This window comes from Canis lupus, chromosome 9 (assembly GCF_003254725.2).
Source record: "Canis lupus dingo isolate Sandy chromosome 9, ASM325472v2, whole genome shotgun sequence".
Lineage (NCBI taxonomy): Eukaryota > Metazoa > Chordata > Mammalia > Carnivora > Canidae > Canis > Canis lupus.
Genome location: NC_064251.1, coordinates 7,621,409 through 7,632,530, shown reverse-complemented (window position 1 = coordinate 7,632,530; position 11,122 = coordinate 7,621,409). Strand labels below are relative to the sequence as shown.

At 47.8% G+C, this 11,122-nt stretch overlaps 1 protein-coding gene across 5 annotated transcripts; it reads left to right on the top strand.

Moving 5' to 3' along the window:
• The first annotated feature begins 96 nt into the window (after positions 1-96).
• Positions 97-11,010, top strand: C9H17orf80 (chromosome 9 C17orf80 homolog). 5 transcript variants are annotated; one of them, XM_025467853.3, is made up of 6 exons: positions 97-173; positions 1,325-1,456; positions 2,834-4,321; positions 8,773-8,880; positions 9,433-9,537; positions 10,848-11,010. In XM_025467853.3, the coding sequence occupies exons 3-6, from the start codon at positions 2,860-2,862 to the stop codon at positions 10,868-10,870; spliced, it is 1,698 nt and encodes a 565-aa protein (XP_025323638.1). In that variant the 5' UTR covers positions 97-173; positions 1,325-1,456; positions 2,834-2,859; the 3' UTR covers positions 10,871-11,010. The 5 variants fall into 5 exon arrangements, with proteins under 5 accessions (XP_025323638.1, XP_048969899.1, XP_025323636.1 ...); XM_025467851.3 differs by lacking the exon at positions 97-173 and adding an exon at positions 315-392; XM_025467852.3 differs by lacking the exon at positions 97-173 and adding an exon at positions 440-575.
• Positions 11,011-11,122: the final 112 nt, after the last annotated feature.

Sequence of the window (11,122 nt, the reverse complement as noted above, 5' to 3'; positions counted from 1 at the left end):
CACTGGCGCGAGCCCGGCCGCGCCGACCGGTAACCCCGCCCCCAGGAAGAGGCGGGCCCCGAGCGGGGCGGGGCCCCCCGGAGCTCCTGCGGGGGCGGGGAGGGCCTCGGGAGAGGCGGCCTCGGCTTTCGCCTGTTCGCAGCCGAGCGGCCACGCCGCCGCAGTCAGCCCAGGTGCAAACCGGACTAAATGGTGTCCTCATAATACGGCGCGGGGACCTGAGTTAGGCCCCTGTGCGCGGACGGGGCTTTTGAAAGCACGGCTGGGAGGCGTCAGGCAGTGACGCGGGCGGCCCGCGGCGGGGTCCTGCACGGCTGAGGCCGCGGCTCGGGGCGGGGGCCGGGGGCCGGGGGCGCGGGCGCGGGGGCTTCCGGAACGCCGCACCTGGCCAGGTGAGGACGCCGCTCGGGGCGGGCGGGGCGGGGCGCGGCCGGTCGGGCTGTGTCCTGCGGCCCACGGCCCGTGTCGGGGGGGACGGGGACTCGGTCGGGGGGCGGGCGAGCCCCTTCGGCGTCCGTGCGGCTCCGGCGGGCCCCGCCCCCTCGGGGGAAGCGGCGGCTCGGCTTCCGGAAACGGTGAGGGAGCGGGGGGCGGGGCGGGGAGGGGCGGGGCGGGGACCGCGGCGGGGAGGGGAGGGGAGGGGAGGCGGGGCGGGGACCGCGGCGGGGAGGGGGGGGGCGGGGCGGGGACCGCGGCGGGGAGGGGGAGGGGGGAGCGGGGCGGGGCGGGGCGGGGACTGGGGAGGGGAGGGGAGGGGCGGCGGGGAGGGGAGGGGGGGCGGGGCGGGGACCGCGGCGGGGACGGGGAGGAGGGAGCAGGGCGGGGCGGGGCGGGGACTGCGGCGGGGAGGGGAGGGGAGGAGGGGGCGGGGCTGGGCCCGCGGCTGGCGGGGGGCGGGGCTGGGATGGGGAGTGGGGCGGGGAGCAGGGCGGGCCGGGGACCACGGCTGCGGGGGGCGGGGATGGGGAGGGGACGGGGAGGAGGGCGGGCGGGGGACCGCGGCTGGGGGGGCATGGGGGCGGGGATGGGGAGGGGGCGGGCCAGGGACCGCGGCTGGGGGCGGGGTTGGGGAGCCCGCCGCTAGGTGAGGGGGCGGGGATGGGGAGGGGGCGGGCCAGGTACCGCGGCTGGGGGGGAGGGGGCGGGGTTGGGGAGCCCGCGGCGCCGTCGTGGGAGGGGCGGCGGGCTGGAGTCCTCCGGGCCCTGCTCCAGGCCGGCGGGCGCGGCTTTAACTGTTTGCTTCCCGGAGCACCGATTCCGTGCCGCGCCGCATCCCTTCGCTGGCTGTGCAGTCGAGTCACTTTTCTGATGGTGTCTTGTGCAGGGCCGATCGTTGAAACCCAGTCCTGCCCGACTGGGGAACTGCGACCGTGAGGCATGCAGATCCAAGAGAAACGACCACAGAATTAGCATTCTGGTGCAGAAGCTCCAGTAGGAAAGTGGTCCGTCCCCCACGGTAAGACGCTACCACGTGAGGGTGCAGGACCTTTCAAGTAGGCTTCAGTTGTGCACATTTTTAAAGCCAGCGGCCCGTTGATCATATCGTGAAGGGGGTTACTTCCAAAGGAAGAATAATTACAAGGTTGTTTTTGTTTTTGTTTTTGTTTGGCGGGGAACAGCCTTGTTTTGCTCAAGTTCATAGAGGATCCTAAATGGATTGGCCAGGATTGTCTATTTTGTTTATAAGTGGTTTCCATCTCACTTCTTCCCCTATTTAGTGATCAAAATGTATTCACAGGCATAGCCCTCTGTGGTGATAGTGTCTGCATGTTTGTATCTAGAGAAGGAATCCATTCCACCGCTGTCCTGTGCCAGGCTCAGTGCTCCAAGAGGGACAAGTGGTACAGGGTATTCATTATTTTTTCATGTTTTTGCATGGTATGAATATCACAAAGGTTTCAAACCAAACGAATTTGCCCAGGGGTCTACTGCACTGCAAACTATAAAGAAAACAGTAGAGCACCGTGTTCCCCTCCGTGTATGTTATCATTTGTTCATCATAAACCCTTTTACATGTGCACAAATGTGTGTATGCATGTTACTCGTACGGTGTTAGAGCTTCATTTCTCATGCAGAAATGATGGAAGGTCTAATAGCCTCTTGTACTACAGTGTAGTGGATCTCCCATGTACCGCTTTGAAAACCGTGACTCTGAGCAACAGCCTTCAGGTCCTGGCCTGAGTTTTTACTGTTCACCATTCTTAGTTGATGTATTTAGGACTTTTAACACTTTCTTTATCCTCAGGCAGTAACTAGTTGATTTGCTGTAATCTTAAAGAGCAAACATTTTAATCTGGTATTTTGAAGATTTAATGGTGTATTTATTTATTTATTTATTTGAGGAGAGTGAGCTAGCAGGGGGAGAAGTAGCAGACCCCATTGAACAGGGAATCCTACTAGGGGCTGGATCCTAGGACCTGAGCATTATGACCTATGCTGAAGACAGATGCTTAACCAACAACCCCCTAGGCACTCCCTAACTCGTATTTTGGACAACTTTTGCTTCCATTAGCCATTAATTTCTTAGATTTAGGTCTTTTGGCTTTGTTCATCTACTAGTTAGGGATATCAATAAAACCCTTTTGGTTGTTTTTTACTAATGATTCATTCTTGGAAGACTTTAAGAAATGTAAAATGCCAAACGGAAGTAGAGACAAGAATATTTATCTTAAAACTAACTGTGTTTCCTGTTTTCTATCTCTGTAAGAAAAAGTAAGTCACAACAAATTTTTTAAAACTTCAAGTTTCTTCCAAATGAAAGATACACATACAAATGAAATGTTAGTATTTTCCAATTATGTGCCCCTCATAATCTTGCATTTACCTTTTTCAGGAATAGGAAAGTGATACTCACCCAGGATGGAAGTGTGTCCTTACTGTAAGAAGCCATTCAAACGATTAAAATCCCACTTGCCATACTGTAAGATGATAGGACTAACTGTACCTGCTGATCAGTCCAAGCCAGCTACACGCCCACACACTAAAAAAATGAAAAAAATCGCAGACATCAAGAATACTAAAGAGAGAGAGTTAGAGACGGAGAGTAAGAAGAGAAATACTGACTTGGTAAAATACAAACCAGAACAGGCAGTGAAGTCTTTTCCACTACTGGCTGTTGGTTTGGAAAGTAATACAAAGGCAGATAAAGACATTAAGAATACAGTTCAGTGCTCCATCAAAAAGCTAAAAAATACTAAGCCAAAGATTACTTTCCAGGGAGAAACGAAGGCTCAGTTTTATGCATCAGAGAACACCACTCCTAAAACAGAACTTGCCAAAGATTTGCCTGCATCAGGAGAAAGTAGAAGTAATCTTTCAGAAACTGAAACATCTTTACTTCTTGTCCCAGTTGAACCTTCTTTGTCAAATCAAGATAGAAAATATTCTTCAGCCTTACCCAATGATGTACCGACCACTTCTACTAATTTAAGGTTGGACAAAATTGATTCCTCAAGACAGAAGCTTCTAGTAGATTTATTAGATATGCCTATTGGTGATTATCACAGTTCTCCCATGAATCTCAGTTACGGGGTTGAAAGAACAACATCTTTGTCAAGCAATGAGAGTGTGTCCAAGGCCAGGGACCACCTCTCAGAAGTCTCTACTGATGTTAGAGACTCCAAGACTCAAGAAAACATGGAATCACAAATAAATTTTAAAGTTAGCCCAGTGAATGACATCCAAGTCAAGGAGACCCAAGAAAAAGGACAGAAGCTTGGAATAGACACACGTGGGAACAAAGGAAATAGAGAGAAAAGCGTATCTGTGCTAGAAATGCAGGAATGGGCTTCTCTGAACGGTGATGCAGAGAACTTTAGTAGTGGTGATTCAGCCACAGAGAAGAAATGTCAAGATGAAGGTCCGGGTTTACATTTGTTCACTCCAAGGGAGACAGCCTGCAGTGAGCTGCTTTCTGCATCACAGTCCCATAATCAAAGCCTCACCTCTCTAGCTGTCAGATTTTTTCAAGAAGAGAAAGCAGAAGCCTGCAGTCCTAACCAAGTCCTCAATGTGAAGGCATTAACAGAGAACAGTGAACGAGCTTCTATGCAGCACAGATCTGGCTGTGGGCCCCAAGTATCACACCATGGGTGCCAGCAGACCTTACATTCAGTCCTGCCTCACGCCTCCTCCAGCCCCTTCAGTCAGATGGGCGTTGTTGATAGGAAGACCCTTTCAAGCACCCTGGGGCTGGAGTGGTTTCCAGAGCTCTATCCTGGTTATCTTGGACTAGGAGTGTTGCCAGGGAAGCCCCAGTATTGGAATGCAATGGCCCAGAAGCCTCAGCTCACCAATCCCCAGGGAGAGAGACTGTCACAAGGTAAACATGCTTATTTACAAGGGCCATCCCACCCATCCAGACAGCTCTGTGCCTCTTGAATTAATAAGGTTCAGAATACTCCTGCTTTTGCTTATTTAGCTTGATTTTACCTAGGCATTCCAGTAAACCAGACTTAAAATTGTTCTGAAAACATTAATTCTTGCTCCAGAATTAGTATCAGTGATTTATCACGCTCCCTTCCCCTGCACGCACCATTGAAGGCTGGACTAGGCCAGGTCGGCCGGTGACATTGATCACTTGAGTTTCCGCATCAGGAGGAGGCTTGGCCATAGGGCAAGTATTCAGGCTGTCTTGAGAGATTTCGGTAAGGAGTCGAGGAAAGAGATGGGACAGACTGAGTCGCCTCAGAAGGTGTCTGGTGGCTCCTTGGCAGTTCCTGGAATGGGTTAAGTGGCCCCACAGAACCAGGAAGTTCCTACCATTTCAGGGACTTTCACTTTTTCCTGCGGGACCTTACCTTTAATTATTGGACTGCCTCTGTAGTTAGAGTCCATGAAGTTTCTTCATTTTCCTCACCAGGAAGCTTTAGGGTTTTTCTTAAAAACCTTTTCTTAAAAGAGGTTTTCTGAAAGCACAGGTAATGCAGCACTCATCTCTTGTGTATGTAGTATCCACTAGTGCTTTTAGTTTAGCTTCAACAGGAGACCCGTAGCAGCTCAGAAAAGCATCACACTTGAAGAACTACTTAATATTTCTTACAGGGATATATATTTCCTCTCCAGTAGATCTTGTGAATTATTACATATTCACTAAACCACAAGTCATCTGGTCTGAAAAGCATTTTCTTTTAAAAGATTTCAAAACAGGGAAGCCTGGGTGGCTCTGCAGTTGAGCATCTGCCTTTGGCTCCGGGCGTGATCCCAGATTTCTGGGATCAAGTCCCACGTCGGGCTCCCTGCATGGAGTCTGCTTCTCCCTCTGCCTGTGACTGTCTCTCTGAGTCTCTCATGAATAAATAAAATCTTTAAAAAAAAAAAAGATTTCAAAACAAATATTAAGTGAAGAATATTGTTATCTAAAGCTACATCTTCCTCACCTGCTGCAGTGATTGCCAGTTTGCTCAAACAGACCTACCATCTAGGCCCTCTTTATGAAGTTATAATCTGTTTCAAGGTCAAAGTTAGGCTTTCAAACCCCTTCTCCGTGTTGACATAGAATTACACTGACATTTGTGTTGCTCTTCTGTTTTGAGAATGCTTCCATTTTCTTATTTCGACCTTGCCACTCTGAGAGGTAGGCAGTGATTTTTATCTCTGCTTTGCAGGTTTGATTAAACAGGCACAGAGGATAAGTGGTTGGTTCAAGGTCATGTTGCCAGTAGGTGGTAGGGCTGTAGGTAGAGCACGGTCTCTCCAGACCACATTTCATCCTTTCTATTAGACCATATTGCAAAAAGTGTGCCATAACTAGAAACACAGGTGGTGGTTAGATCTGTGTACCTCTTGGTTTGCAGTGGCCCGTGGCAAATCTTTCTGGCAAGTGGAACTTCCTTATTTCCTGTACTATCTTTAATAGTGCTGGGAGTGTCTCTGACACACAAGCTTTTCATTTCAGAAGAAAAGGGGAGGAGACTAACGGTCAGATGATGACAATATCAGACACTGCTAGGTGTGTTGCATTATTACCTCATTCAACCCTCCTGGCAACTCAGGTGACTGTCACTGAAGTCACAGTCTTGCCCTCTTTACGGGCGAAGAATCTGAGCCCCAGACGTGTTAAGTGATTTGCCCACATTCACACAGTAAGTGGTCAGATAATCTTGAGTAGGCTCCACACACTCTAAGTCGAGTCAGGCACCCCAGGTTCAAAGCTGTTCTGTCCTCTTTTTATCGGTTACAGTCTGCAGTACTCTGAGTAATTTTGCAGACTGATAGTTTTGAGGACACCACAGAGTTGGGTTTCAGTAAGTCAGTAACGAGAATTAGGCTTATGGAACTTGGCAGCATTAGGAGCCATCGTGTGAGGTTTAGGGAGAAGGATTTTCACATCCTTACTACCCAAAAAAAGTAGTTTTCCCAGCATTAACAAAAATAGATTTTTAGAAGTTCAAGATTTAAATTACTAGATACTCAGCAAGTACTAGTGTCAGAAGGGTCCTCAGCAATAAAAATTGGTTTCCTTTCTTCAGAAAAAGCCTTGTGAGCACCTAGCTGGGGGCACTTGGCTGAGTATTGGCCAATTTCAGGTGCCTTGGCTTTCGGGCCTCCAGTTGAAGAGATCTAAGTCCTTGGATCCCAAACCTGGACAATTGACAGTTTCACATAGATGAAAGATTCCTGGACCTCATTCCCAAAGACTGATCCTGAAGCAAAGGTCTAATCCTAGGTGGTTGTTTTTTGTTTTGTTTTGTTTTGTTTTAAGATGGTATTTATTCATGAGAGAGGCAGAGGGATGTGAGACTCGATCCCAGGACCCCGGGATCATGCCGAAGGCAAATGCTCAACCACTGAGCCACCCAGCATCCCTAATAATTCTGTCTTCAAACGTTTCTTAAGTGTTTCTACAGAGGAGCCAAGTTAGAGTACAGCTGGTGTTGGGGAGGCCACTGGAGGAGGGGGCCTCAGACCCAGGATGAAGGTGTTGGCAAACAAATGGGGGTAGAAAGGTTTGGAAAACACAGTTCATAGAACTACAGAATGCAAAAGTTGACTGGTGGGACTAGGAGAACAGAAAGTGAAGAAACCTTTATAGGGTCATGGGTTTGTTTTTGTTTTTGTTTTTTTAAGATTATTTATTTATTTTAGAACACAAGCGGGAGGGGCAGGGTGAGGAAGAAAGACTCCCCACTAAGCACAGAGCCCCAGACAAAGCTTGATCCCACAACCCTGAGCTCACAGCCTGAGCTGAAACCAAGACTTGGGCGCTTAACTGACCGTGCTACACAGGTGCCCCGATCGTGGGTTTTTAAAGGCCTTGCTCTCATCATCAAACAGCATTTCCATCAATAAGCTACCCTGGTGAGATACTTGAGACAGCACACATGGGGAAGGGGCTCAGAGTAGTCGGGATTGGAGCAAAACTGAAGTATGACAAGCCAGGGTGGGGTCTGCTAGTAGCTAAGGAGGTCATGAAAGGGGATGTTTTAAATAAAAGAGCCTGTGACAACAGCCAGAGACATGAGGGGTGAGTCAAATCCCCTGACTGGAATTGCAGTGAGGCCAGAAGGGTGACAGGCAATGTTAGAGGTATAAAGGTAGGGACAGTTCCAGGGTTCCTATTAGTGAAGCCATTGTCACTAGATTAGGGATGCAAGGATGTCAACACTGGCAGGTCAAGGATAACGTCTAAATGAGATGACAGTGGGTGTTAGCAGTCCTGGGCCCACAGCCAGGCAGAAAGGGTTGTAGGTCAGAACCCAGGGTCCCTGAGTAGCAGGAAGGATGACACTGGAGACACACACAGAATTTCTGTGGATTCTGGGCTGGCCCTGGGCCTTGGGCTTTTAATCCCATCTCAGGGCCAGAACTGATGTCATTTAGTCAAGTCTGAACCCTTAGTGAAGGAGGCTGCTGGCAGAAGCAGGAACAGAGTTGAGGGAGGGACCACCCCGTTTCTAGCATGGCAGGGGAAGTGGTTCTACAATTGTAGTTTTCACAAGTGTCTCTTACCACCTTTTTCCTTTTTTTTCCGAGAATGGACTATGCCATGCTTTTTTTTTTTAGAGAGCTTAATCTTCACTTTGCAAAATAATTATCTTCTGTGTAATTTATTGGAAGCCAGTATGGGTTTTCTCATTGTTACTTAATGTGATGATCATTTGGGTAGCATTTTTACATCCATAGCAACTTTTATTTCATCTGCTGAACCTGTCATAAATACTTGCCTTATTTTATCCTTTATCTTGATGAAGCCAAACAAGACCAGAGAACAGCAACAGTAGAGATTCTCTACCTGTCATTAAAACAGAAAAAAAGGTATAGGAAAGCTATAAATAAATAGCATAAGCCCTCCTTCCTGGCTCTAAGTTTGTTACATGTCGAACATAAATAAGAAATGTTGGCTGGTCAGTAATAGCAGTGGACTAACAGGGTACACATGTTGACTCTGGTACGTGTAGTGACAAGTAGCAGTAGGTACTATAATAGAAAATCACACCTTCTGGTAGTATGTTTAGCCAATTGGAGAAAACACAGGCAGTTCATTTCATTAAACATGTACACCTGGATCATCTGTGCACTATATTCATCAGATCAAAAATGTATCCAGGTCCTGATCCCCAGGGGCTCCTTCAACCTTTTGAAGAACCTCTTTTTGACTGGGAATCAACTGCTTTGACTCTGCGCCTTGCTAGATGCAGCTCCGCAGAGCCAGTAACCCAGCTGTTTAGATACACTTCCTGCAGCCTGGCCCTGGGAACTGCAGGCACGAAGTGTCGGGAAAGAGACTGACTCTAGATGAACCATCACAGTGCCTTCTGTTTGGAACCGTAGTTCCTTTGTTGGAAAGAAGCTCGACTGCTCTCAAGAGTTTGGAACCCCCGACCAGACTTACAACCTCCAACTTGTTTCTGATGAGGCTCTTGGGAGCTGTCCAGAAAGGTGAGCTGGAGTCACGGACTGTTGGGTTGTGTTGCTGGTTCCGAGCTTTTGGAAAAGTTTCTCTTACTTTAGCCATGGCTGTGACAGCAAGGCTAAGGAAAACAAAGAGACAAGTGTAGAGTCTTCCTTCTCTTCTCTTTTTTACCCTGGAATGTGATGTAGTTGAGAACACTAAAGCTAGGAGAACAGCAGCTGCCACTTACGGAACAGAATTTATTTCTGTAATATCCCCCCTGCCACCTACCCTCCCCTCTCCCTTGCCCACCTCGATCCTCCCAAAGCCAGGAGGACTCTACACAGTTGTATTAGTCTCCTTCCCACTTATGATTTCAGCCAAACTCTCAAAACAAGAGTAACCAAATTTATTAAAATTGAGGTCTTCCAGATTTGAGCTTGTTCATCTGTTTAAAAATTACCTAAGTGGTGGTAGGTGGTACGTTCTGTGCATTACAAACCCACCGCCCAGGCTAACTAGGAGAACCTGAATAACTGGCAGGTCACGGCCCTGGTTACAGTTCACCATAGCAACAAGATATGTTTCTTTTTAAACAGGCTGGATCAGGTGCAGCACCACCGTGAGGAGTGGAGTTGGGGGCGTCACCATGCTCTTCACGGGGTACTTCGTCCTGTGGTGCGGCTGGAGTTTCCGGCATCTGAGTAATAAGCCTTTTTGATATTTTTAATCTATATCACAGGTTACATCCCATTACAGGGACTTCCAGGGGATTCTCTGAATTGCTTTTTATATTATAGCATTGCATTATCTGACATGCCCAGTGAATGAGGCACTGCCTGAGGCTCTGGGGTTTCTTATTAGAGGTTTTGGTTATAATGACCTTTATAAGACTTGACTACAGTTTACATAATTGCTCCTCTGCTCTGCGTGAGGTTGTCACTGGAGATCTGGTGGTCTTCTGCTTTCTCCTTAAAGTAGTTTGCCTGCCAGATCAGCACTCTTCTTAATTCCTGCCTTAGAACTTTTTAACATTGAAACCAAACAGCTTTGGTTTGGTTATCCCAAAATATCCCAAGAGAGGGGGAGAAACAATACAGCTGTCACTCATGTGTCTAAGGGTCACAGAAGTCTTCATTAACATTACTTTCACCATCTAAAACACAATAACACCCTTCTAGTTAGGAGCTTCAGCTTGAGTCAGGTCTTACCAGGAGGAAAACTATCTGGACTTCATTTCTCTTTTAGTTCAAGAAAACTTTTCTCATTTTTTTTTAAGTATTGCCTTATAAAAAATATGCTACTGTATATAGCAGAATATCAAAAAAGCCTAGTATTTTTTTCAGGTAAAAAAAGTCCAGATGCTTTCTGAAAACTTGCAGTGTGAAAGTACAAGAAAACCATTAGTACCAATAAAATTCATAAATGGTTAATAGGATTTCTGGAATACCAGGACTTGGGGTTCCCGGCTGGCTCAGTCGGTGAATCACGTGACTCTTAATCCCAAGGCCATGAGTTCAAGCCCCATGTTGGGCATGAGGCCTACCTAAAATACTAATTTTTTTTAATTAAAAAATAAGACATGACTAACTGGATTTTTGGACTGATTGGGTATCTAGTAATTGGGAAAGCAGGTCAAGCAGCAGAAATAGGATTGCTGGGCACCTCGTAGGTATCATGTGACACACCTGTCCGTTTGTGACAAAGAGGGGTTCCTTTCCGATCAGTCCAGCATGAACAGAGACTCCTAAAACCTCAACTGACTTCTTTCCCAGGGAAAAGGCTTCCCCCTAAAGGCTTAGCTGTCTGAAAGGGCTCAACTTGGTTGATACCAGAGGTAGTTTTTCACATCTTTGAATTGAAGAAAGGGAAGCAGACATTTCTAGTTGCACCAAAGACTTTATTTCTAAACCTAGAAAACAGAAGGGACCCAGAATGATCTATACAGGCAAAAGGCAGAAACAGTCCTTAGGAGTGGCCCCTTGGATCCTTACACTTCTCTGTTTATCCAAAGAGCTGCAGCGCTGGCGCAAGTGACGACGTGGACACCATGTAAGGAAGCTCGGAGGCTGCAGGGAGCGTGCGGTAGAGGCAGCTGCGGTGCATGTTTAACAATGTAAAATGGTTTGGGGGTTGGGGAAGGAGTGAAAAGAATAAAATTATTGGGATCTAAAACAGTTCTATACGAAGTCAGTTCTTACCACGTGGAAGGTCTCGTTCTGTGTGGACATTTCTTCAGCTGGCTCTCAGGAGTGGCACAGTTACTGAAAAGACTTTGCTCTTAAAGGC

Coding starts and splice junctions, on each gene's coding strand:
- C9H17orf80 (XM_025467853.3), top strand. CDS start 2,860: ATGGAAGTGTGTCCTTACTGTAAGAAGCCATTCAAACGATTAAAATCC. Junction 4,322..8,772: donor GGGAGAGAGACTGTCACAAG/GTAAACATGCTT, acceptor TTGGAACCGTAG/TTCCTTTGTTGGAAAGAAGC. Junction 9,538..10,847: donor CTGGAGTTTCCGGCATCTGA/GTAATAAGCCTT, acceptor GTTTATCCAAAG/AGCTGCAGCGCTGGCGCAAG.